At 48.2% G+C, this 27,692-nt stretch overlaps 1 protein-coding gene across 2 annotated transcripts in view; it reads left to right on the forward strand.

Moving 5' to 3' along the window:
* Positions 1 to 27,692, forward strand: part of SMN2 (survival of motor neuron 2, centromeric) — a 95,491-nt gene that overhangs the window by 54,528 nt on the left and 13,271 nt on the right. Inside the window, exons 6-8 of one of the 2 annotated variants that reach the window (XM_063963888.1) lie at positions 240 to 311; positions 26,249 to 26,359; positions 26,705 to 26,787. In XM_063963888.1, coding sequence (XP_063819958.1) covers positions 240 to 311; positions 26,249 to 26,359; positions 26,705 to 26,761 — 240 coding nt within the window. In that variant the 3' untranslated portion in view covers positions 26,762 to 26,787. The remainder of the gene's footprint in view (positions 1 to 239; positions 312 to 26,248; positions 26,360 to 26,704; positions 26,788 to 27,692) is intronic. The other variant, XM_063963889.1, reaches the window with a different exon arrangement.

Genomic DNA, 27,692 nt, shown 5'->3' on the forward strand with positions numbered 1-27,692 from the left:
TATATATATATTTATATATATATATATATATATATATATATATATGTATGTATGTATGTATGTATGTATGTATGTTTGTATGTATATATATATATATATATATATGTGTATATATATATATATATGTGTGTGTGTATGCAGAAGTCAGACTGTACAACCGTGAACAGATTCTGGATTTGTGTTTCTCACTTGGAGGAAGCAATCTCCTGCAGTAGCAATTACCATTTATGTATTTTCAGCATGGAGACAAACCTAGTCAAGCACATCCCTTCCATCCTGGCTGGCCTCCATCATTTGCTCCAGGTCCACCTGTAAGTCATATTCTTGTCACATATGAAGTCATGTATAAAGTGGTAAAAATACATATGTATTTCTCTAGCATCCATAAGGGATATTGGGGAGACTTAGTACGATGGGGTATAGACGGGTTCCAAAGGAGCCGGTGCACTGTAAATTTCTTCGCTGGGTGTGCTGGCTCCTCCCCTCTATGCCCCCTCCCAGTTTAGAAAAAAGTGCCCTCAGGAGAGGATGCACATCTCTGCAGCTCCATAGTGTTTTCTTCAGTTTCTTTTAAACTTTTATTATTTTCTATATGTTGTTTGGGCAACAACATACCTGCACCGTGTAAGTTAGGGGGCGATGGGGGGGGGGGGGGGGGGAAGTCACTGGCCTTGGGAAGTGTCAGCCGCTTCCCTGCTGCAGGACCACCGTCCTGAGAGGTTGTTTGTTAAACGGGGCACTGCGCCTTAGCTGTCACAATTGCAGCACCCTGCTAACCGCTAACAGATGCCTGAAGGTGATGACAGTGGTGAGCAAAAACTGGGGTCCTCGCTAGGGGGGTCCCCCGGTTCATGGTGCGTCTGAACGCGGACGTAGCATACAGGACCCTCCTGGGGGGCACCCGCTAGAGCCCCCTGTGTAAACTGGCTAGCGGTGGCTTAAACTAGCACTTGTTTGATGTTTTTAAGCACTTTAGGAGACATTGGGGGTCATTCCGAGTTGATCGCTAGCTGCTGTTGTTCGCAGCGCAGCAATCAGGCTAAAAATCTGCATTTCTGCGCATGCACCGCAATGCTCACGCGCGACGTACGGCTACAAAGTCCTTTGTGGTTTTGCACAGGTTATAGCGAAGCTTTCAGTCGCACGGCACAACGCAGGAAGATTGACATGAAGTGGGAGTTTCTGGGTGGCAACCAACTGTTTTTAGGGAGTGCTTAGAAAAACGCAGGTGTGTCGGGGAAAACGCAGGCGCGGCTGGGCGGGTGTGTGACCTCAAAAGCCGTCCCAACCGTCGTTAGGATCAGTGCACACGAAGAGTAACTACAGGGCTGGTCTTGTTTTGCACAAAAAGATTTTGCAGGCGCTCTGCTGCACAAGCGTTCGCACTTCTGAAAAGCGAAAATACACTCCCTGTGGGCCACGGCAATGCATTTGCACGGCTGCTAAAAACTGCTAGTGAGCGATCAACTCTGAATGACCCCCATTGCCAGTATAAAAAACTCTAGCTCCAGCGCCATTGAGGGGGAAAGCTACGTCAGAGCAGGACACACAGCTCCTCCTGACACTCAGAAAACGCTGGAAAACTGGTACAGGGTGTCGCAAAGGTGGCGAGCCGCTATTGTACACAATCTGTCCTATACAGGACAGTAATCATAAGTGTTTCACTGTGATATTATAAGCTGACCGCCTCACTGGGGCTGTGTAGCTGGGGTGTGCTGATCTCTGTCTGCCTCCCTCTCGCATACAGTAAGGGCAGGCTTGATAAGTTTTACTGTCTATGTGTATGTCATTGTGATTTACTGTGAACATGGGTAAACACAAACTATGCAGTGTATGCCACACCAGATTCTCTCCCTTATCATCTGATTCTATATCAAGTGAACAATGCAGCCAATCTTCACAACTCAGTGAGGGGGCTTGGGGAGAGTGTCAAGAGCCTCCCTGGCTAGGGGCCCTTAAGAATATGATGTCTGATATGTCATCACAACTCACTGCTAGTGTTCAGAAAACTCAGCTACTACAACAGGCTGTTGCAGACTTAGCTACTAGGGCAGATGTTACACAGCCCCCCCTCTCTCTCATGCAGGACCACAAAAGCGTGGTTTATCTGCCTTACTCTCTTTCAGGTGAGGATATACAGGAGCATGGGGAGGACTTGGGTCTCGTTAGTGAGGATTCCACTTCTGCTCAGGGTGTTGAACCCCTCATTCTGGCTATACGGGACATGTTATAACTCCCTCTAGAAGACGCTGCGTCACAGCAGTCGTTTTTCTTTACACAAAACAAGCCTAATGTCACTTTCCCTGATTCTGCAGAGTTAGATGACCTATTTAAGATAGCCTGGAAAAGTCCAGACAAAAAATAGCAAGTGTCAAAAAGATTTTTGCGCACTTTCCCATTTGCTCCTGAAGGTAGGAAATTCTGGGAAGAACTCCCGAGGATTGACCTATCAGTCTCTCGACTGTCAAAAAAGGCGCTGATGCCTGCCTTGGTCTCCTTTACCATAAAGGACCCTGGGGACAGAAAAAGAGATTACACTAAAGTCTATCTACACAGCAGCAGGTGTATCGCAAAGGCCAATCATAGCTGGTTGCTGGATGACCCATGCCATTCACATGTGGGCTTCTCAAATTTAGGAGGGCCTCTCCGGGGATATGAGACTGGTCACTGCGGTGACTCTCCTGAAGCACATTCAGGACACTGCACGCGTCCTGTGTGACTTGCTCAAGGAGATGGGAAATATTAATGCTAGGACTTCTGCCATGGCAGTGTCGGCGCGCAGTGCCTTGTAGCTGCGTCAGTGGATAGCGGACGCAGAGTCCAATCGCAGTGTGGAATCTGCCCTTTTCTGGGGAGTGGCTCTTTGGGGTTGAGTTGGATACGTGGATTTCCAAAGTCACTGTAGGGAAATCCACGTTTCTCCCCTCTGGGGCCCCGCCGGCTAGGCGGTCCTACCCAGGGCCGTCTGTTCAGTCCTTTCGTTCTAACAGATTTCGATCTAGGGCCAGAGGTGCCTCCAATGCGGCTAGAGGCACCAGAGGTAAGAGAAGAAGACCTGAGATCACCGGTTCTCAGGAACAGAGCACCAGTACTGCTTCCACTAAGTCCTCAGCATGACGGTGCCCACCCACCCCAAGGGGATCTCGAGGTGCGAGCTTGACTGCTTCACTTGAGCTGCGTCTGAGAGGTTTCCTGCCAGGATACCTGGGTCAAGGACCTCTTTTATCAGGACTACAAGCTGGAGTTCGACTGTGCTCCTCCCCAACGATTTTTCAAATCAAGCTTAACAGCTTTGGAGGATACGCAAGTTACGTTGCAACAGGCCATCCAAAAGTTGGTCCAGTCCCATGTCATTGTTCCAGTACCAATACCACAACGAGGAAAGGGTTTTTACTCCAACCTGTTTGTGGTACTGAAGCCGGACGGTTCGGTAAGACCCATTTTGAATCTAAAGTCCTTGAACCCTTACCTAAAGGTTTTCAAGTTGAAAATGGAATCCTTGAGAGCAGTGATTGCTGGCCTGGAAGAACAGATATGGTTTCCTTGGATATCAAGGATGCCTACCTTTATATTCCAATTTGGCCACCTCATCAGGCTTATCTGAGGTTTGCCATACTGGACGATCACTACCAGTTCCAGGCACTGTCCTTTGGCCTGTCCACAGCTACGAGGGTATTCACAAAGGTAATGGCGGAGATGATGTTCCAGCTCCAGGTGTCCAGGGGGGGGGGGGGGGGGGAGGGGAGGGGTTGGTCAATGTTATTCCTTACCTGGACAATCTCCTGATAAAAGCAAGATCCGGGGAGCTTTTATTGCTCCATATCGACTGCACTATCCAACTTCTGTCACACTATGAGTGGATTCTCAATTTACAGAAGTCCCACCTGGAGCCAACTCAGCGGCTCCTGTTCCTGGGTATGTTACTGGATACTGTGGCCCAGAAGGTGTTCCTCCCGGAGGACAAAGCGAGAACACTTCAGGAGATGGTCCACATGGTGCTCTGACCTGCTCGAGTATCCATCCATCGTTGCATAAGTTTGTTGGGGAAGATACGAGGCGATCCAATATGGGAGGTTCCATGCTAGATCATTTCAACTGTATCTCCTGAGCAAGTGGTCTGGATCACATTTACAGATGCACTGGATGATACGGCGGTCACCTCAGGCCAGGATTTCCCTCCTGTAGTGGCTGCAGTCCTCCAATCTCCTGGAAGGCCGAAGTTTCGGGATTTAGGATTGGATCCTCCTCACGACGGATGTGAGTCTGAGAGGATGGGGAGCTGTCACCCAAGGGGCTCAGTTCCAGGGCAGGTGGTCAGCCCACGAAGCCCTCCTTCCGATCAGCATTCTGGAACATCGGGCTATCTACAATGCTCTGCTTCAGGCCTCTCCCCTGCTCAAGGATCACGCGATCCAAGTACAGTCGGACAATGCCACAGCAGTGGCGTACATCAGTCGTCAAGGAGGGACAAAAAGCAGAGGCTGCATGCGAGAGGTGTCAGATACTCCTCTGGGTGGAAAGAAATGCAAGAGCACTGTCAGCAGTCTTAATTCTGGGAGTGGACAACTGGGAAGCGTACTTCCTGAGTCGTCACAATCTCCACCTGAGGGAGTGGGGGCTCCACCATCAGGTGTTTCAGCAGCTCATCAACCGGTGGGGCTGCCCACAAATAGACATGATGGCTTCTCGTCTCAACAAGAAGCTTCACTGGTATTGCTCACGAACCAGGGACCCTTGGGCGAGGGCAGTAGACTCACAGATGTCGCCTTGGTCTTACTGGCTGGTCTACCTGTTTCCTCCGATTCCTTTGCTCCCAATGAAGCTCAAGCGAATCAGAAATCAGGGAGTCCAGGCAATTCTGGTTGCCCCGGATTGGCCTTGGAGGGCGTGGTACGCGGATCTTCTGGACATGTCCGTTAAAGACCCTTGGCCTCTACCACTAAGAAGAGATCTTCTTCAGCAAGGGCCATTCATCTACCCGGACTTACGGCGACTTCGTTTGACTACATGGAGTTTGAGCGGAACATCCTAGCTCACAAGGTCCTTTCCAAGAAGGTTATTGCTACCATGGTTCAGGCCCGGAACCTGTGAAGTCAAAACACTATCATCATATCTGGAGAAGATATGTCTCTTGGTGTGAGGAACGCACGTATCCACCTGCGGAGTTCCACTTGGGACGTTTCTTACGTTTCCTGCAGGCTGGTGTGGATAAGGGCTTACCTCTGGGTTCCGTTAAGGTCCAGATTTCAGCTCTCTCAATTTTCATTCAGAAGAAATTGGCAGTGTTACCAGAAGTTCAGACCTTCTTGCAAGGGGTGCTCCACATACAACCTTTTGTGCTGCCTACGGCGCCTTGGGATTTGAATGTGGTGTTGGAATTTCTACAGTCCTCCTGGTTTGAACCTCTGATGACTGTAGAATACAAGTACCTCACGTGGAAGACTGTGATGTTACCAGCCTTGGCTTTTGCTATTTATGTCTCGGAATTGGGGGCCTTGTCGTGTAAAAGTACCTACTTGGTCTTTTACGAGGACATAGCGGTGCTCAGGACTAGGCAGCAGTTCCTGCCGAAAGTTGTCTCTGTGTTCCACTTGAATCAGCCTATTGTGGTTCCGTCCAGTTCTGGCACTTTTGCTCCTCCGGAGACATTGGATGCTGTGCGAGCCTTCAAGATCTAGGTCAAGCGAACGGCTTGGATCAGAAAGACTAATTCCTTGTTCGTGCTCTATGATGCTTCGAAGCAGTCCATGGCTCATTGGCTTAGGCTTATGTGTTGGCAGCATTACCTGTTCTTATGTCTCTGAAGGCCCACTCTGCAAAATCGGTGGGCTCTTCCTGGGTGGCTGACCATGGAGTCTCGGCCTTGCAACTATCCCGAGCTGCTTCCTGGTCGGGGAAGAACACTTTTGTTAAGTTCTACAAGTTTGAGACCCTGGCCAAAGAGTATACCCAGTTTGGACAGCGGTGCTGCAGCAGTCTCTGCATGTTCCCGCCCGTTCTGGAAGCTTTGGGACGTCCCCATTGTACAAAGTCTCCCCAATATCCCTAATGCTAGAGAAAATAGGATTTTAATTACCTACTGGTAAATTCTTTTCTCGCAGTCCATAAGGGATATTGGGCGCCCACCTCAGTGTACTGGCTTTTCTGCAGGTTCTCTTTTATATGGTTACCTGTTCAGCTGTTGGTGTTACCAGCTGTTGCTGGTTGTTGTATGTTAGTGGTGTGCTGTTGTATAAATCTCACCACTCATTGTTATGTTCCTTCTCTCATATGTCCTTTCTCCTTTGGGAACTGTTTTACCTATAACTGCCTGTGGGAGGGGGCATAGAGGGGAGGAGTCAGTACACACAGTGAAGAAATTTAAAGTGCATCGGCTCCTTTGACCCCGTCTGTACCCCATCGTACTAAGTCTCCCTAATATCCCTTATGGACTACGAGAAAAGGATTTACCGGTAGGTAATTTAGGTAATTAAAATCCTATTATTATTTTTTTTCATCTTGTGCTTGAACTTTCACACTGCGCTTATTTGTGTTTCATTCCACCCTATTGTCCCACAGAAGATGTTACTTTTTTCTAACCTGTAATGAGTAGCTAGATATCTGCATTTCCTCACACTTTCCCATTATCTCATGCAAATAGCTGAGCTGTAGAGTCCAATGGTTCATGTAATGTGGTGATGTTGGTTACTTGTGTCATCTCTGTTGGCTGCTGGCTTCCCATTTCCTGTACCAGCCACACTTTGGTCTCCTTCATAGATATTTGGCTGAGCAAGTGTTTCATAACTTTTCCACACTGTACAAGCCATACCTTGTATTGGCATCAGAATGGTCAAATAGTAGAGGGGAAAAGTACCAGAGTAATCCATGTAAAATGGAGGCTTGCAATCAGAGTAATGTACTTGCCTTCACTAACCAAGCTGAAGAAATGCCTACCAGGTCATAAATGGTTTTAATTAAAGCTTGTAAATATGGAACTTGAAAAGGGTTCAGAGGCGAGCCGCTAAACTGATCAAGGGCATACCTCTCAACATGACCCTCTCTAGGAGAGACAGAATCTCTGCTCATGGACTTCCCTCTTAATTTCTGATTGCAATCACCTGTGCAGAAACAGCTTTCTCTGACGTCCTAGTGGATGCTGGGAACTCCGTAAGGACCATGGGGAATAGACGGGCTCCGCAGGAGACTGGGCACTCTAAAAGAAAGATTAGGTACTATCTGGTGTGCACTGGCTCCTCCCTCTATGCCCCTCCTCCAGACCTCAGTTAGAATCTGTGCCCGGCCAGAGCTGGGTGCTCCTAGTGGGCTCTCCTGAGCTTGCTAGAAAAGAAAGTATTTGTTAGGTTTTTTTATTTTCAGTGAGATCTGCTGCCAACAGACTCACTGCTATGTGGGACTGAGGGGATAGAAGCAAACCTACCTGCTTGCAGCTAGCTTGTGCTTCTTAGGCTACTGGACCCCATAGGTCCAGAGGGTTCGAACACAGGGCCTGACCTCGATCGTCCGTTCCCGGAGCCGCGCCGCCGTCCCGCTTGCAGAGCCAGAAGACTGAAGAGAAGCGATGAAATCGGTGGCTGAAGACTCCTGTCTTCATTAAGGTAGCGCACAGCACCGCAGCTGTGCGCCATTGCTCCCACAGCACACCACACACTCCGGTCACTGTAGGGTGCAGGGCGCTGGGGGGGGCGCCCTGGGCAGCAATTATAATACCTTTTGGCATAAAATAACACATAATACAGTCTGATAACTGTATATGTGTAAAAACCCCCGCCATTAAAGTACATAAAACGCGGGACAGAAGCCCGCCGCTGAGGGGGCGGGGCCTTCTTCCTCAGCACACCAGCACCATTTTCCCTTCACAGCTCCGCTGTAAGCAGCTCCCCAGGCTCTCCCCTGCAGTATCCTGATACAAGAAGGGTAAAAACGAGAGAGGGGGGCGCACATAAATTTAGGCGCAAATAAGATATTTAAGCAGCTATTGGGTAAATCACTTTTTATAGTGTAAATCCCTGAGTTATATAGCGCTGTGGTGTGTGCTGGCATACTCTCTCTGTCTCCCCAAAGGACTTTGTGGGGTCCTGTCCTCAGTCTGAGCATTCCCTGTGTGTGTGCGCGGTGTGTCGGTACGGCTGTGTCGACATGTTTGATGAGGAGGGTTACGTGGAGGCGGAGCAGGGACAGATAAGTGTGGTGTCGCCCCTGACGGGGCCGACACCTGATTGGATGGATATGTGGAAGGTCTTAACCGACAGTGTCAACTCCTTACATAAAAGGTTCGATGACGCAGCAGCCTTGGGACAGCCGGGGTCTCAGCCCGCGCCTGCCCAGGCGACTCAGAAGCCGTCAGGGGCTCATAAACGCCCGCTAGCTCAGATGGCAGACACGGATGTCGACACGGAGTCTGACTCCAGTGTAGATGAGGATGAGACAAATGTACAGTCTACAAAGGCCATCCGATGCATGATTACTGCAATGAAAGATGTATTGCACATTTCTGACGTTAACCCGGTTACCACCAAGAGGGGTATTATGTTTGGGGAGAAAAAGCAGCCAGTGACTTTTCCCCCATCTGATGAATTAAATGAGTTGTGTGAAGAAGCGTGGTGTTCCCCTGATAAGAAACTAGTGATTTCTAAGAGGTTACTGATGGCGTACCCTTTCCCGCCAACGGACAGGTTACGTTGGGAAACATCCCCTAGGGTGGACAAGGCGCTCACACGCTTATCTAAAAGGGTGGCACTGCCGTCTCAGGATACGGCCGCCCTAAAGGAGCCTGCGGATAGAAAGCAGGAAGCTATCCTGAAGTCTGTGTATACACACTCTGGTACTCTACTGAGACCTGCTATTGCTTCAGCCTGGATGTGTAGTGCTGCAGCAGCATGGACTGCTACCCTGCCAGACAACATTGATTCCCTCGACAGGGATACTATTTTTGCTAACCCTTGAACATATAAAAGACGTTGTCTTATATATGCGGGATGCCCAGAGGGACATTTGCCTGCTGGCATCTAGAATTAATGCAATGTCCATTTCTGCCAGGAGAGTATTATGGACTCGGCAGTGGACAGATGATGCTGATTCTAAAAAACACATGGAGGTTTTGCCTTATAAGGGTGAGGAATTGTTTGGGGACGGTCTCTCGGACCTCGTATCCACAGCAACAGCTGGGAAGTCGACTTTTTTACCTCGGGTTCCCTCACAGCCTAAGAAAGCACCGTATTATCAAGTACAGTCCTTTCGGCCTCAAAAAGGCAAGCGGGTCAGAGGCGCATCCTTTCTGGCCAGAGGCAGGGGTAGAGGAAAGAAGCTGCATCAGGCAGCCAGTTCCCAGGAACAAAAATCCTCCCCTGCTTCCACTAAGTCCACCGCATGACGTTGGGGCTCCACAGGCGGAGCCAGGTGCGGTGGGGGAGCGTCTCCGAAACTTCAGCAACCAGTGGGTTCGCTCACAGGTGGATCCCTGGGCTGTACAAATTGTATCTCAGGGATACAAGCTGGAGTTCGAGGCGACTCCCCCTCGCCGTTACCTCAAATCAGCCTTGCCAGCTGCTCCCAGGGAAAGGGAGGTAGTACTGGCGGCAATTCACAAGCTGTACCTCCAGCAGGTGATAATCAAGGTCCCCCTCCTTCAACAGGGAAGGGGTTACTATTCCACAATGTTTGTGGTACCGAAACCGGACGGTTCGGTGAGACCCATTCTGAATTTAAAATCCTTGAACACTTATATAAAGAAGTTCAAGTTCAAAATGGAATCGCTCAGGGCGGTTATTGCAAGCCTGGAAGAGGGGAATTTTATGGTGTCGCTGGACATCAAGGATGCTTACTTGCATGTCCCCATTTACCCACCTCACCAGGAGTACCTCAGGTATGTGGTACAGGACTGTCATTACCAATTCCAGACGTTGCCGATTGGTCTCTCCACGGCACCGAGAATATTTACCAAGGTAATGGCCGAAATGATGATACTCCTTCGGAAGAAGGGAGTTATAGTTATCCCGTATTTGGACGATCTCCTTATAAAGGCGAGGTCCAGAGAGCAGTTGTTGGTCAGCGTAGCACTCTCTCAGGAAGTGTTGCAACAGCAGGGCTGGATTCTGAATATCCCAAAGTCGCAGCTGATTCCTACGAAGCGTCTGCCTTTCCTGGGCATGATTCTGGACACAGAACAGAAGAAGGTGTTTCTCCCGGTGGAGAAGGCCCAGGAATTGTCATCTCTGGTCAGGGACCCCCTGAAACCAAAACAGGTGTCGGTGCATCACTGCATGCGAGTCCTGGGAAAGATGGTGGCTTCTTACGAAGCAATTCCCTTCGGCAGGTTCCATGCAAGGATCTTTCAGTGGGATCTGTTGGACAAATGGTCCGGATCGCATCTTCAGATGCATCGGTTGATCACCCTGTCCCCAAGGGCCAGGGTGTCTCTGCTGTGGTGGCTGCAGAGTACTCATCTTCTCGAGGGCCGCTGGTTCGGCATACAGGACGGGGCAGTCACTCAGGGAAGAAACTTCCAAGGACAGTGGTCAAGTTTGGAGACTTCACTACACATAAATATACTGGAACTAAGGGCCATTTACAACGCCCTGAGTCAAGCAGAGCCCCTGCTTCAAAACCAACCAGTACTGATTCAGTCAGACAACATCACGGCGGTCGCCCATGTAAACCGCCAGGGCGGTATTGCGCCAGTTCAAGGGACCCTCAGGCGATAGCTGTGGAAGCACTAGTGACACCGTGGGTGTACCAGTCGGTTTATGTGTTCCCTCCTCTTCCTCTCATACCCAAGGTACTGAGGATAGTAAGAAAGAGAGGAGTAAGAACTATACTCATCGTTCCGGATTGGCCAAGAAGAACTTGGTACCCGGAACTACAAGAAATGATCTCAGAGGACCCATGGCCTCTGCCTCTCAGACAGGACCTGTTACAGCAGGGGCCCTGTCTGTTCCAAGACTTACCACGGCTGCGTTTGACGGCATGGCGGTTGAACGCCGGATCCTAACGGAAAAGGGCATTCCAGATGAAGTGATTCCTACGCTGATAAAAGCTAGGAAGGATGTGACGGCAAAGCATTATCACCGCATATGGCGGAAATATGTTGTTTGGTGTGAGGCCAGGAAGGCCCCAACAGAGGAATTCCAGCTGGGTCGATTTCTGCACTTCCTACAGTCAGGGGTGACTATGGGCCTAAAATTGGGGTCCATAAAGGTCCAGATTTCGGCCCTATCTATTTTCTTTCAAAAAGAACTGGCTTCACTGCCTGAAGTTCAGACGTTTGTTAAGGGAGTGCTGCATATTCAGCCCCCTTTTGTGCCTCCAGTGGCACCTTGGGATCTTAACGTTGTGTTGGATTTCCTGAAATCATACTGGTTTGAGCCACTTAAGACCGTGGAGCTCAAGTATCTCACGTGGAAGGTGGTCATGCTGTTGGCCTTAGCTTCAGCTAGGCGTGTGTCAGAATTGGCGGCTTTGTCATGTAAAAGCCCATATCTGATCTTCCATATGGACAGGGCAGAATTGAGGACTCGTCCCCAATTTCTCCCAAAGGTGGTATCAGCGTTTCATTTGAACCAACCTATTGTGGCGTCTGCGGCTACTCGGGACTTGGAGGATTCCAAGTTGCTGGACGTAGTCCGGGCTTTGAAAATTTATGTTTCCAGGACGGCTGGAGTCAGGAAAACTGACTCGCTATTTATCCTGCATGCACCCAACAAGCTGGGTGCTCCTGCTTCATAGCAAACTATTGCTTGCTGGATCTGTAGCACTATTCAGCTGGCACGTTCTGCGGCTGGACTGCCGCATCCTAAATCAGTGAAATCCCATTCCACAAGGAAGGTGGGCTCTTCTTGGGCGGCTGCCCGAGGGGTCTCGGCTTTACAGCTTTGCCGAGCTGCTACTTGGTCGGGTTCAAACACATTTGCTAAATTCTACAAGTTTGATACCCTGGCTGAGGAGGACCTTGAGTTTGCTCATGCGGTGCTGCAGAGTCATCTGCACTCTCCCGCCCGTTTGGGAGCTTTGGTATAATCCCCATGGTCCTTACGGAGTTCCCAGCATCCACTAGGACGTCAGAGAAAATTAGAATTTACTCACCGGTAATTCTATTTCTCGTAGTCCGTAGTGGATGCTGGGCACCCGTCCCAAGTGCGGACTCTCTGCAATACATGTATATAGTTATTGCTTCACTAAAGGGTTATTGTTATGAGCCATCCGTTAAATGAGGCTCAGTTGTTGTTAATACTGTTAACTGGGTATGGTTATCACAAGTTGTACAGTGTGGCTGGTATGAGTCTTACCCTGGATTCCAAATCCTTTCCTTGTTGTGTCAGCTCTTCCGGGCACAGTTTCCCTAACTGAGGTCTGGAGGAGGGGCATAGAGGGAGGAGCCAGTGCACACCAGATAGTACCTAATCTTTCTTTTAGAGTGCCCAGTCTCCTGCGGAGCCCGTCTATTCCCCATGGTCCTTACGGAGTTCCCAGCATTCACTACGGACTACGAGAAATAGAATTACCGGTGAGTAAATTCTTATTTTCTTATCCATTAACCTGTTCATTACTGGTGCCAGCAATCATAAATTAGGAGAAAAGTCCAGAAGCAGAGCATTCTGTCCGTCCTGGAGAGGGTAATGTTGGGAGGGTATACAAGGGGTTAGATGCACTAGATTATGAGGAAAGGCTTACTAGGTTAGACATGTTTACACTCGAAAAGAGGCGGCTGAGAGGGGACATTATTAATACAGGTTGAGTATCCCTTATCCAAAATGCTTGGGACCAGAGGTATTTTGGATATGGGATTTTTCCGTATTTTGGAATAATTGCATACCATAATGAGATATCATGGTGATGGGACCTAGGTCTAAGCACAGAATGCATTTATGTTTCATATACACCTTATACACACAGCCTGAAGGTAATTTTAGCCAATATTTTTTATAATTTTGTGCATTAAACAAAGTGTGTCTACATTCACACAATTCATTTATGTTTCATATACACCTTATACACACAGCCTGAAGGTCATTTAATACAATATTTTTTATAACTTTGTGTATTAAACAAAGTTTGTGTACATTGAGCCATCAAAAAACAAAGGTTTCACTATCTCGCTCTCACTCATAAAAGTCCGTATTTCGGAATATTCCGTATTTCGGAATATTTGGATATGGGATACTCAACCTGTATTTATAAATATTTGAAGGGACAATACAAGGATCTATCATGTGATTTGTTTTTCAAAAAAATCGCTACGCTGCAGTTTAGATTTCAGTTTGAACACACCCCACCCAAATCTAACTCTCTCTGCACATGTTATATCTGCCCACCTGCAGTGCACATGATTTTCCCCATCTGCTAACAAATTTGCTGCTACGATCAACTCTGAATTATCCCCTCAGTCAATATGTTTACAAATGGATTAGATAAATTCCTAGCTGAAAGAAATATCCAAGGATACAGCATTTAAAGGAATAACATTTTAGAAAAGGCATGATTTATGGTTGTAATTTAGACGTAAAAATAATAACTTCATCTGGGCCATTATAGTTAAAATATAGTTATATACAGATTAGTGTAAGAATGATAATACAGGTTGAACTCGATGGACATTTTGTCTTTTTTCAACCTCATTAATTATGTTAACTGCAATGTGCGTTCAGTTAAATCACATTACGCTGAAATGAAATCCGTTTTCTCTGACGTCCTAGTGGATGCTGGGAACTCCGTAAGGACCATGGGGAATAGCGGCTCCGCAGGAGACTGGGCACAAAAGTAAAGCTTTAGGACTACCTGGTGTGCACTGGCTCCTCCCCCTATGACCCTCCTCCAAGCCTCAGTTAGATTTTTGTGCCCGGCCGAGAAGGGTGCATTCTAGGAGGCTCTCCTGAGTTTCTTAGTAAAAGTTTAGTTTTAGGTTTTTTATTTTCAGTGAGACCTGCTGGCAACAGGCTCACTGCATCGAGGGACTAAGGGGAGAAGAAGCGAACCTGCCTGCTTGCAGCCAGCTTGGGCTTCTTGGCTACTGGACACCATTAGCTCCAGAGGGACCGAACACAGGCCCAGCCTCGGAATCCGGTCCCAGAGCCGTGCCGCCGGCCCCCTTACAGAGCCAGAAGCAAGAAGAGGTCCGGAAAATCGGCGGCAGAAGACATCAGTCTTCACCAAGGTAGCGCACAGCACTGCAGCTGTGCGCCATTGCTCCTCAGGCACACTTCACACTCCGGTCACTGAGGGTGCAGGGCGCTGGGGGGGGGGCGCCCTGAGCAGCAATAGAAACACCTTGGCTGGCGAAAATACATCACATATAACCCCCAGGGCTATATGGATGTATTTTAACCCCTGCCAGAATACAGCAAAAAGCGGGAGAAAAGTCCGCCGAGAAGGGGGCGGAGCCTATCTCCTCAGCACACGGGCGCCATTTTCCCTCACAGCTTCGCTGGAAGGACGTCTCCCTGACTCTCCCCTGCAGTCCTGCACTACAGAAAAGGGTAAAACAAGAGAGGGGGCACTAATTAGGCGCAGTATAAATAAAACAGCAGCTATAAGGGGAAAAACACTTCTATAAGGTTATCCCTGTATATATATAGCGCTCTGGTGTGTGCTGGCATACTCTCCCTCTGTCTCCCCAAAGGGCTTGTGGGGTCCTGTCCTCTATCAGAGCATTCCCTGTGTGTGTGCGCTGTGTGTCGGTACGATTGTGTCGACATGTATGAGGAGGAAAATGGTGTGGAGGCGGAGCAATTGCCTGTAATGGAGATGTCACCCCCTAGGGAGTCGACACCTGAGTGGCTGAGCTTATGGAAGGAATTACGTGACAGTGTCAGCTCTTTACAAAAGACGGTTGATGACATGAGACAGCCGGCTACTCAGCTCGTGCCTGTCTAGGCATCTCAAAAGCCATCAGGGGCTCTAAAACGCCCGTTACCTCAGATGGCAGATACAGACGCCGACACGGATACTGACTCCAGTGTCGACGATGAAGAGACGAATGTGACTTCCAGTAGGGCCACACGTTACATGATTGATGCTATGAAAAATGTTTTACATATTTCTGATAATACAAGTACCACTAAAAAGGGTATTATGTTTGGTAAGAAAAAACTGCCTGTAGTTTTTCCTGCATCTGAGGAATTAAATGAAGTGTGTGATGAAGCGTGGGTTTCCCCCGATAAAAAACTGATAATTCCTAAAAGGTTATTAGCATCATACCCCTTCCCGCCAGAGGATAGGGCACGTTGGGAAACACCCCCTAAGGTGGATAAAGCGCTCACACGTTTGTCAAAACAGGTGGCACTACCGTCTCCTGATACGGCCGCCCTTAAGGAACCTGCTGACAGAAAGCAGGAGAATATCCTAAAATGTATATACACTCACACGGGTGTTCTACTGCGACCAGCAATCGCCTCAGCCTGGATGTGCAGTGCTGGGGTGGCTTGGTCGGATTCCCTGACTGACAATATTGATACCCTAGATAGGGACAGTATATTACTGACTATAGAGCATTTGAAAGATGCATTTCTATATATGCGTGATGCACAGAGGGATATTTGCCGACTGGCATCAAGAGTAAGTGTGCTGTCCATTTCTGCCAGAAGAGGGTTATGGACGAGGCAGTGGTCAGGTGATGCTGATTCCAAAAGGCATATGGAAGTATTGCCTTACAAAGGGGAGGCGTTATTTGGGGTCGGTCTATCAGACCTGGTGGCCACGGCAACTGCTGGGAAATCCACATTTTTACCCCAGGTAGCCTCTCAACATAAGAAGACGCCGTATTATCAGGCGCAGTCCTTTCGGTCCCATAAGGGCAAGCGGGCAAAAGGCTCCTCAATTCTGCCCCGTGGCAGAGGGAGAGGAAAGGCTGCAGCAAACAGCCAGTTCCCAGAACAGAAGCCCTCTCCCGTTTTCTGCCAAGTCCTAAGCATGACGCTGGGGCTTTACAAGCGGACTCAGGCACTCCCCTAAAGTCTGCTTTAACGACGTCTCCCTCCGACAGGGAGGCGGTATTGGAAGCCATTCACAAGCTGTATTCCCAGCAGGTGATAATCAAGATACCCCTCCTGCAACAGGGACAGGGGTATTATTCCATGCTGTTTGTGGTACCGAAGCCGGACGGCTCGGTGAGACCTATTTTAAATCTGAAATCCTTGAACACTTACATACACAGGTTCAAATTCAAGATGGAGTCACTCAGAGCGGTGATTGCGAACTTGGAAGAAGGGGATTATATGGTGTCTTTGGACATCAAGGAGGCTTACCTCCATGTCCCAATTTACCCTTCTCACCAAGGATACCTCAGGTTTGTGGTACAGAACTGTCACTATCAGTTTCAGACGCTGCCGTTTGGTTTGTCCACGGCACCCCGGGTCTTTACGAAGGTAATGGCCGAAATGATGATACTCCTTCGAAGGAAGGGAGTTTTAGTTATCCCGTACTTGGACGATCTCCTGATAAGGGCAAGATCCAGGGAACAATTGGTAGCCGGGGTAGCACTATCTCAAGTAGTGTTGCAGCAGCACGGTTGGATTCTCAATATTCCAAAATCGCAGCTGATCCCGACGACACGTCTTCTATTCCTAGGGATGATCCTGGACACAGTCTAGAAAAAGGTGTTTCTCCCGGAGGAGAAAGCCAGGGAGTTATCCGAACTAGTCAGAAACCTCCTAAAACCAGGCCAAGTGTCAGTGCATCAATGCACAAGGGTCCTGGGAAAAATGGTGGCTTCCTACGAAGCAATCCCTTTCGGCAGATTCCACGCAAGAACTTTCCAGTGGGACCTGCTGGACAAATGGTCCGGATCGCATCTTCAGATGCATCAGCGGATAACCCTGTCACCAAAGACAAGGGTGTCTCTCCTGTGGTGGTTGCAGAGTGCTCATCTTCTAGAGGGCCGCAGATTCGGCATTCAGGACTGGGTCCTGGTGACCACGGATGCCAGCCTGAGAGGCTGGGGAGCAGTCACACAGGGAAGAAATTTCCAGGGCTTGTGGTCAAGCCTGGAGACATCACTTCACATAAATATCCTGGAGCTGAGGGCCATTTACAATGCCCTAAGCCAAGCAAGACCTCTGCTTCAAGGTCAGCCGGTGCTGATCCAGTCGGACAACATCACGGCAGTCGCCCACGTGAACAGACAGGGCGGCACAAGAAGCAGGAGGGCAATGGCAGAAGCTGCAAGGATTCTTCGCTGGGCGGAAAATCATGTGATCGCACTGTCAGCAGTGTTCATTCCGGTAGTGGACAACTGGGAAGCAGACTTCCTCAGCAGACACGACCTCCACCCGGGAGAGTGGGGACTTCACCCAGAAGTCTTCCACATGATTGTAAACCGGTGGAAAAAACCAAAGGTGGACATGATGGCGTCCCGCCTCAACAAAAAATTGGACAGGTATTGCGCCAGGTCAAGGGACCCTCAGGCAATAGCTGTGGACGCTCTGGTAACACCATGGGTGTACCAGTCAGTGTATGTGTTTCCCTCCTCTGCCTCTCATACCCAAGGTACTGAGAATTATAAGACGGAGAGGAGTAAGAACTATACTCGTGGCTACGGATTGGCCAAGAAGGACTTGGTACCCGGAACTTCAAGAGATGCTCACAGAGGACCCGTGGCCTCTACCTCTAAGTAGGGACCTGCTCCAGCAAGGACCCTGTCTGTTCCAAGACTTACCGCGGCTGCGTTTGACGGCATGGCGGTTGAACGCCGGATCCTGAAGGAAAAAGGCATTCCGGAAGAAGTCATTCCTACCCTGATCAAAGCCAGGAAGGATTATCACCGCATTTGGCGGAAATATGTTGCGTGGTGCGAGGCCAGGAAGGCCCCAACGGAGGAATTTCAACTGGGTCGATTCCTGCATTTCCTGCAAACAGGAGTGTCTATAGGCCTAAAATTAGGATCCATTAAGGTTCAGATTTCGGCCCTTGTCGATTTTCTTCCAGAAAGAACTGGCTTCAGTTCCTGAAGTTCAGACGTTTGTCAAGGGGGTGCTGCATATACAGCCTCCTTTTGTGCCTCCAGTGGCACCTTGGGATCTCAATGTAGTTTTGGGGTTCCTAAAATCACATTGGTTTGAACCGCTTAAATCTGTGGATTTGAAATATCTCACATGGAAAGTGGTCATGCTGTTGGCCCTGGCTTCGGCCAGGCGCGTGTCAGAATTGGCGGCTTTATCTTATAAAAGCCCTTACCTGATTTTTCATACGGACAGGGCAGAATTGAGGACTCGTACACAATTTCTCCCTAAGGTGGTTTCAGCGTTTCACTAGGGACTTGGAGGACTCCAAGTTGCTGGACGTTGTCAGGGCCCTGAAAATATATGTTTCCAGGACGGCTGGAGTCAGAAAATCTGACTCCCTGTTTATCCTGTATGCACCCAACAAGCTGGGTGCTCCTGCTTCTAAGCAAACTATTGCTCGTTGGATTTGTAGTACAATTCAGCTTGCACATTCTGTGGCAGGCCTGCCACAGCCAAAATCTGTAAAAGCCCATTCCACAAGGAAGGTGGGCTCATCTTGGGCGGCTGCCCGAGGGGTCTCGGCTTTACAACTTTGCCGAGCAGCTACTTGGTCAGGGGTAAACACGTTTGCTAAATTCTACAAAATTGATACCCTGGCTGAGGAGGACCTGGAGTTCTCTCATTCGGTGCTGCAGAGTTATCCGCACTCTCCCGCCCGTTTGGGAGCTTTGGTATAAGCCCCATGGTTCTTACGGAGTTCCCAGCATCCACTAGGACGTCAGAGAAAATAAGAATTTACTTACCGATAATTCTATTTCTCGTAGTCCGTAGTGGATGCTGGGCGCCCATCCCAAGTGCGGATTGTCTGCAATACTTGTACATAGTTATTGTTAACTAAATCGGGTTATTGTTGTTGTGAGCCATCTTTCCAGAGGCTCCTCTGTTATCATGCTGTTAACTGGGTTCAGATCACAGGTTGTACGGTGTGATTGGTGTGGCTGGTATGAGTCTTACCCGGGATTCAAAATCCTTCCTTATTGTGTACGCTCGTCCGGGCACAGTATCCTAACTGAGGCTTGGAGGAGGGTCATAGGGGGAGGAGCCAGTGCACACCAGGTAGTCCTAAAGCTTTACTTTTGTGCCCAGTCTCCTGCGGAGCCGCTATTCCCCATGATCCTTACGGAGTTCCCAGCATCCACTACGGACTACGAGAAATAGAATTATCGGTAAGTAAATTCTTATTTTTTCACCCCATAAAAATCATGATACATACTATTGGCAGTTATGTTTCTTTTTTGAGTAGAATTCATTTACATAATTTGGTGTTAAAAGGTACAGTTAAGATTTTATACATGTCCCCTTATGTAGCCTTGGTTTTTTTTTTTGTAGAAAGTATTGTGTATATGTGTGTGTATGTGTGTGTATGTGTGTATATATATATATATATATATATATATATATATATATATATATATATATATATATATATATATATATATATATATATATATATATATATATATGTGTGTGTGATCCCTATAATAGATGCCACTATTGTCTGTATAAATGTGGTCTTGTGACTTAGATTAACTATAGTCTCTCTCTCTGCATCTTTATGCGTTCTCCCTTTATGATTATTTTCTGGGGGTGGAATTCAGATAGCTTAATGTGAATGTGTAGGAAACTAAAGCTTTGAAAATATTGAATTTATTGGCTTATATTGAAAAAAGGGAAAGAAATCTCTCCACAATGCATGGGTTAGTGAGGATTCTACATTTCTGATAAATCATCAGGTGTCTAGTGTCTTTCTGAAACGAGGGTACGGGTGGGATGTAATGAAGTCAGAGTTCAGCGGCCGTGCGGGATGCCGGGCGGACTCGGACGTTTTTTTAAAGGGACAATAATTTACAAGGCTAAACCTTGCCCGAGTACAGGTCACCATCCCGCACGACCGCTGAACCTGGACTTCATTACATAACGCCCCATGTCTTCCTTCGGAGAATTCTGTTACCCAGTCAGATTTTGATCAGTAGTTCTCAGCCTCAACCCGCAAATTTTCCCACTAGGTCATGTTTTAAGTATCTCTGGTTGTGGAAGCAGGTGAGTTAATTACTGACCCAGCAAAATAGATGAACTCACCTGTGTATGATTAAAGAACGCCAGAAAACATGACCTGTTAGCGCATAGGTCTGCAAACTCAGTCCTCATTACCCCACACAGGGCATGTTTTGCAGGTAACCCACCAGGTGCACATGTGTATTAATTTCTCTGACGTCCTAGTGGATGCTGGGAACTCCGTAAGGACCATGGGGAATAGCGGCTCCGCAGAAGACTGGGCACAACTAAAGAAAGCTTTAGGACTACCTGGTGTGCACTGGCTCCTCCCACTATGACCCTCCTCCAGACCTCAGTTGGAATCTTGTGCCCGGCTGAGCTGGATGCACACTAGGGGCTCTCCTGAGCTCCTAGAAAGAAAGTATATTTTAGGTTTTTTATTTTACAGTGAGATCTGCTGGCAACAGACTCACTGCAGCGAGGGACTAAGGGGAGAAGAAGCGAACCTACCTGACTGGAGATAGTTTGGGCTTCTTAGGCTACTGGACACCATTAGCTCCAGAGGGATCGAACACAGGACCCGACCTCGATCGTTCGGTCCCGGAGCCGCGCCGCCGTCCCCCTTACAGAGCCAGAAGCAAGAAGTGGTCCGGAAAATCGGCGGCAGAAGACCTCGGTCTTCAACAAGGTAGCGCATAGCACTGCAGCTGTGCGCCATTGCTCCTCATGCACACCTCACACTCCGGTCACTGATGGGTGCAGGGCGCTGGGGGGGGGCGCCCTGAGCAGCAATATAAACACCTTGGCTGGCAAATCATCACAATATATAGTCCCAGGGCTATATATGTGATAAATTACTCCTGCCAGAATTCCTAAAAAAAGCGGGAGAAAAGTCAGCCGAAAAAGGGGCGGGGCTAACTCCCTCAGCACACTGGCGCCATTTTTTCTTCACAGTGCAGCTGGAAGACAGCTCCCCAGGCTCTCCCCTGTAGTTTTCAGGCTCAAAGGGTTAAAAAGAGATGGGGGGGCACCAAATTTAGGTGCAATATTGTGTATACAAGCAGCTATTGGGGGAAAAAATCACTCAGTTATAGTGTTAATCCCTGCATTATATAGCGCTCTGGTTTGTGCTGGCATACTCTCTCTCTGTCTCCCCAAAGGACTTTGTGGGATCCTGTCCTCAGTCAGAGCATTCCCTGTGTGTGTGCGGTGTGTCGGTACGGCTGTGTCGACATGTTTGAGGATACGTGGAGGCGGAGCAGATGACTATAAATGTGATGTCGCCCCCTGTGGGGCCGACACCAGAGTGGATGGATAAGTGGAAGGTATTAACCGACAGTGTCAACTCCTTATGTAAAGGGCTGGATGACGTAACCGCTATGGGACAGCCGGCTTCTCAGCCCGCGCCTGCCCAGGCGTCTCAAAGGCCATCAGGGGCTCAAAAACGCCCGCTACCACAGATGGCAGATACAGATGTCGATACGGAGTCTGACTCCAGTGTCGACGAGGTTGAGACATATACACAATCCACTAGGAACATCCGTTGCACTCGGCAATGAAAAATGTGTTACACATTTCTGACATTAACCCAAATACCACAAAAAAAAAGGGGTTTTATGTTTGGGGAGAAAAAGCAGCCAGTGTTTTGTTCCCCCATCAGATGAGTGAATGAAGCGTGGGTTCCCCCGATAAGAAACTGGTAATTTCTAAAAAGTTACTGATGGCGTACCCTTTCCCGCCAGAGGATAGGTCACGTTGGGAGATATCCCCTAGGGTGGATAAGGCGCTCACACGTTTGTCAAAAAAGGTGGCACTGCCGTCTTAGGATACGGCCACTTTGAAGGAGCCTGCTGTTAAAAAGCAGAAGGCTATACTGAAATCTGTATATACACACTCGGGTACTATACTGAGACCTGCAATTGCCTCAGCATGGATAGTGCTGCTGCAGCGTGGTCTGATACCCTGTCAGATAATATTGATACCCTATACAAGGATACTATTTTGCTAACCATAGAGCATATTAAAGACGTCGTCTTATATATGAGGGATGCACAGAGGGATATTTGCCGGCTGGCATCCAAAAGTTAATGCAATGTCCATTCTGCCAGGAGGGTATTAGGGACCCGGCAGTGGACAGGTGATGCTGACTTTAAAAGGCACATGGAGATTCTGCCTTATGAGGGTGAGGAATTGTTTGGGGATGGTCTCTGGGACCTCGTATCCACAGCAACAGCTGGGAAGAATTTTTTTTACCTCAGGTTCCTCACAGCCTAAGAAAGCACCGTATTATCAGGTACAGTCCTTTCGGCTTCAGAAAAGCGAGCGGGTCAAAGGCGCTTCCTTTCTGCACAGAGACAAGGGAAGAGGGAAAAAGCTGCACCAGACAGCCAGTTCCCAGGATCAAAAATCTTCCCCCGCTTCATCTGAGTCCACTGCATGACGCTGGGGCTCCACAGGTGGAGCCAGGTGCGGTGGGGGCGCGTCTCGGGAACTTCAGCGACCAGTGGGCCCGCTCACAAGTGGATCCCTGGGTTCTGCAAGTAGTATCACAGGGATACAAGCTGGAGTTCGAGGCGACTCCCCCTCGCCGTTACCTCAAATCAATCTTGCCTGCTGCCCTCGAGGAGAGGTAGTACTGGCGGCAATTCACAAGCTGTACTTCCAGCAGGTGATAATCAAGGTACCCCTCCTTCAACAAGGCCGGGGTTACTATTCCACAATGTTTGTGGTACCGAAACCAGGCAGTTCGGTGAGACCCATTCTAAAATTGAAATCCTTGAACACTTATATACGAAGGTTCAAGTTCAAAATGGAATCGCTCAGGGCGGTTATTACAAGCCTGGACGAAGGGGATTACATGGTATCACTGGACATCAAGGATGCTTACCTGCATGTCCCCATTTACCCTCCTCACCAGGAGTACCTCAAAATTGTGGTACAGGACTGTCATTACCAATTCCAGACGTTGCCGTTGGTCTGTCCATGGCACCGAGGGTATTTACCAAGGTAATGGCCGAAATGATGATACTCCTTCGAAAAAAGGGAGTTTTAATTATCCCGTACTTGGACGATCTCCTTATAAAGGCGAGGTCCAGGGAGCAGTTGTTCGTCGGAGTAGCACTATCTCGGGAAGTGCTACAACAGCACGGCTGGATTCTGAATAGTCCAAAGTCGCAGCTGGTTCCTACAACGCGTCTACTGTTCCTGGGTATGGTTCTGGACACAGAACAAGAAAAAAAGTGTTTCTCCCGGAGGAGAAGGCCAAGGAGTTGTCATCTCTAGTCGGAGACCTCCGAATACAAATACAGGTGTCGGTGCATGAATGCACGCGAGTCCTGGGAAAGATGGTTGCTTCTTACGAAGAAATTCCATTCGGCAGATTCCAGGCAAGGTTCTTCCAGTGGGATCTGTTGGACAAGAGGTCCGGGTCGCATCTTCAGATGCATCGGCTGATAACCCTGTCTCCAAGGGCCTGGGTGTCGCTGTTGTGGTGGCTGCAGAGTGCTCATCTTCTAGAGGGCCGCAGATTCGGCATACAGGACTGGGTCCTGGTGACCACGGATGCCAGCCTTCGAGGCTGGGGGCAGTCACACAGGGAAGAAACTTCAAGGACTATGGTCAAGTCAGGAGACTTCCCTACACATAAATATTCTGGGACTAAGGGCCATTCACAATGCCCTAAGTCAGGCTAGACCCTGCTTCAACACCAGCCGGTGCTGATCCAGTCAGACAACATCACGGCGGTCGCCCATGTAAACCAGCAGGGCGGCACAAGAAGCAGGATAGTGATGGCAGAAGCCACAAGGATTTTCCGATGGGCGAAAAATCATGTGTTAGCACTGTTAGCAGTGTTCATTCCCGGAGTGGACAACTGGGAAGCAGACTTTCTCAGCAGGCACGACCTCCACCCGGGAGAGTGGGGACTTCGTCCAGAAGTCTTCAAAATGATTGTACACCGTTGAGAAAGGCCACAGGTGACGTGATGGCGTCACGCCTCAACAAAAAGCTAAAAAGATATTGCGCCAGGTCAAGGGACCCTCAGGCGGTAGCTGTGGACACTCTGGTAACACCGTGGGTGTACCAGTCGGTGTATGTGTTCCTTCCTTTGCCTCTCATACCCAAGGTATTGAGAATACTAAGAAGGAGAAGAGTAAGAACTATACTCGTGGTTCCGGATTGGCCAAGAAGAGCCTGGTACCCAGAACTTCAAGAAATGATCTCAGAGGACCCATGGCCTCTGCTGCTCAGACAGGACCTGCTGCAGCAGGGGCCCTGCCTGTTCCAAGACTTACCACGGCTGTGTTTGACGGCATGGCGGTTGAACACCGGATCTTAAAGGAAAAAGGCATTCCGGAGGAAGTCATTCCTACGCTGATTAAGGCTAGGAAAGATGTGATCACAAAATATTATCACCGCATATGGCAAAAATATGTTGCTTGGTGTGAGGCCAGGAAGGCCCCAACGGAGGAATTTCAACTGGGTCGATTTCTGCACTTCCTACAGTCAGGAGTGACTACGGGCCTAAAATTGGGTTACGTTAAGGTCCAGATTTTGGCTCTGTACATTTTCTTCCAAAAAGAACTGGCTTCACTGCCTGAAGTTCAGACTTTTGTTAAGGGAGTGCTGCATATTCAGCCCCCGTTTGTGCCTCTAGTGGCACCTTGGGATCTCAACGTGGTGTTGGATTTCCTGAAGTCGCATTGGGTTGAGCCACTTAAATCCGTAGAGCTAAAATACCTCACGTGGAAAGTGGTCATGCTGTTGGCCTTGGCGTCGGCCAGGCGTGTATCAGAATTGGCGGCTTTGTCATGCAAAAGCCCTTATCTGATTTTCATATGGATAGGGCGGAATTGAGGTTTCGTTCCCAATTCCTTCCTAAGGTGGTATCAGCTTTTCATGTGAACCAACCTATTGTGGTGCCTGCGGCTACGTGGGACTTGGAGGACTCCAAGTTACTGGACGTAGTCAGGGCCCTGAAAATAGATGTTTCCAGGACGGCTGGAGTCAGGAAAACTGACTCGCTATTTATCCTGTATGCACCCAACAAGCTGGGTGCTCCTGCTTCTAAGCAGACTATTGCTCGCTGGATCTGTAGCACGATTCAACTTGCACATTCTGCGGCTGGACTGCCGCACCCTAAATCTGTAAAAGCCCATTCCACGAGGAAAGTGGGCTCTTCTTGGGCGGCTGCCCGAGGGGTCTCGGCTTTACAACTTTGCCGAGCTGTTACTTGGTCGGGTTCAAACAATTTTGAAAAAGTCTGCAAGTTTGATACCCTGGCTGAGGAGGACCTTGAGTTTGCTCATTCGGTGCTGCAAAGTCATCCGCACTCTCCCACCCGTTTGGGAGCTTTGGTATAATCCCCATGGTCCTTACGGAGTTCCCAGCATCCACTAGGACGTCAGAGAAAATAAGATATTACTCACCGGTAAATCTATTTCTCGTAGTCCGTAGTGGATGCTGGGCGCCCATCCCAAGTGCGGATTGTCTGCAATACTTGTATATAGTTATTGCCTAACTAAAGGGTTATTGTTATGAGCCATCTGTTAGTGAGGCTCAGTTATATTTCATACTGTTAACTGGGTATAATATCACGAGTTATACGGTGTGATTGGTGTGGCTGGTATGAGTCTTACCCGGGATTCAAAATCCTTCCTTATTGTGTCAGCTCTTCCGGGCACAGTATCCTAACTGAGGTCTGGAGGAGGGTCATAGTGGGAGGAGCCAGTGCACACCAGGTAGTCCTAAAGCTTTCTTTAGTTGTGCCCAGTCTCCTGCGGAGCCGCTATTCCCCATGGTCCTTACGGAGTTCCCAGCATCCACTACGGACTACGAGAAATAGATTTACCGGTGAGTAAAATCTTATTTTCTCACAGACACATTTTAAAAGGTCCACAGGTGGAGTTACTTATTTCACTTGTGATTCTGTGAGGAGACCTGCAAAACATGCACTGTGTGGGTAATGAGGACTGAGTTTGCAGACCTATGTGTTAGCGGTACTTGATGACTGGTGTTGAGAAGATACTTGCCATTTAAATCATCCATCCATTATATTATCCCTTTCACGTTTTGGTGAAGTTATTCTTTAAGTGTATCCCTGTTCTGAAAAGGATGCCTTGATTACTAATGTTTGCAGTAATAATGGGTTTAGGTGGAAAGTGGGTATTTATGGAAGGGGATGAAGAGGAGACAATAATCGTACTCTAGTTTTAAGAATCAACAGAATAAATTTCTAGTTTCTGTTTTTTTCTCTGTATATTTAGCTGATTCCCCCTCCTCCGCCCATGGGTCCTGATATTATTGATGATGATGAAGCCTTGGGAAGCATGTTAATTGCTTGGTACATGAGTGGCTATCACACTGGCTACTATCTGGTGAGTATTCTCAAATAGTCTACAGCTGCTTCTCGAGTTCTGTCCGTTCACTGACTTTTTAGTAATGCTGGCTACTATTGCTCTTAATGCATGATCATATAAATAATGTAGAATTGTTAATATCTTTCCATGAAGACTAGTTTAAGCATTTTGGAATTTACATCTCATTGTTTGCATTCACACCTACAAATAGGGTTTTATTGTGGGAGCATATTAATCCACGCAGATAACCTGTATTTATGCGTGACCTGTGTTAATTTTATACTTCCTTCATCCAGATGGCATGTACTATCTTAAATGACTTATGTACAAATTCCTGCTTTGTGAACTTGCATGTTCTTTTAGGGTTTAAAGCAGAGTCGGCTTGAAGCTTCATTTGGAAAGTATCCACATCCCAAGTAATTAGCTAATGTAGCATACGTCAACATGTGAGTAGCCCTCTATTTATAATACTGTTTTCCTAACGGTGTTTTGTGCTGTACTGTACTTTGTCTACCGACCAGTGCCGGGGAGTCTGGTAATGCACGAGAGACATTCAAGTGTGTGTTTGAGTGGTAAGAGGCAACACAATCCTATTTCTGTAAAGTGTGTACTATTAGTGTCATTCATAGGTTCCCAGCTACACAAACATACAGTAGGTCTTAAGGTTTGTACACACGGAGCGATATGGCTCAGCGATGTTGACTATATAGTTAAAATCGCTAAGAAAGTTAGTGCATATCGCTCCGTGTGTACACCGCGAGCGATAGCGATGCGCGTCCCCGCCAGGTTGCTATCGCTATGAAAGAAACTGCAGGCAAGTCAGTTTCGACTGTCGCTGGGAAAGTGAAAACATTCCTCTTTTTAAATGAGTTAGTCAAAATTGCTTGCACACTTGGTCAAAATCACTGGTAAAGTTAGGCAAAATCTCCTACTGCCAGTTCAAGGTAAATCGCTCAGACAAAATAGCTACTAGTATACGGACCTTTACTGTTCGTTCGTATTGAACAGGGTTTTGGGTGCAAGTAATCACGGCATACAGATGTTCAGTACATACTGAAATATTTTATAGAATCCGAATTTACGGAACAATTATCTAAAAGCACTGCACTAATTTTGGTTCTAATTATTCTTTCTGCAGTGGGGTACACTGGGACTCCACAAGGAATACATCGGGGGTGTAGAGTTGGATCTTGATCCGAGGCATCAACAGGCTAAAGCTTTGACTGTTCCCAGGATGCACTGCACCACCTCCTCTATAACCCCGCCTCCAGGCACTGGAGCTCAGTTTGTAAGTTGGTTCCTGCAGAGCAGGTCACTAACAGGTGCGGCTGCGCTAGACATCTCTGAAAAG

Source organism: Pseudophryne corroboree, chromosome 1 (assembly GCF_028390025.1).
Source record: "Pseudophryne corroboree isolate aPseCor3 chromosome 1, aPseCor3.hap2, whole genome shotgun sequence".
Classification (NCBI taxonomy): Eukaryota; Metazoa; Chordata; class Amphibia; order Anura; family Myobatrachidae; genus Pseudophryne; species Pseudophryne corroboree.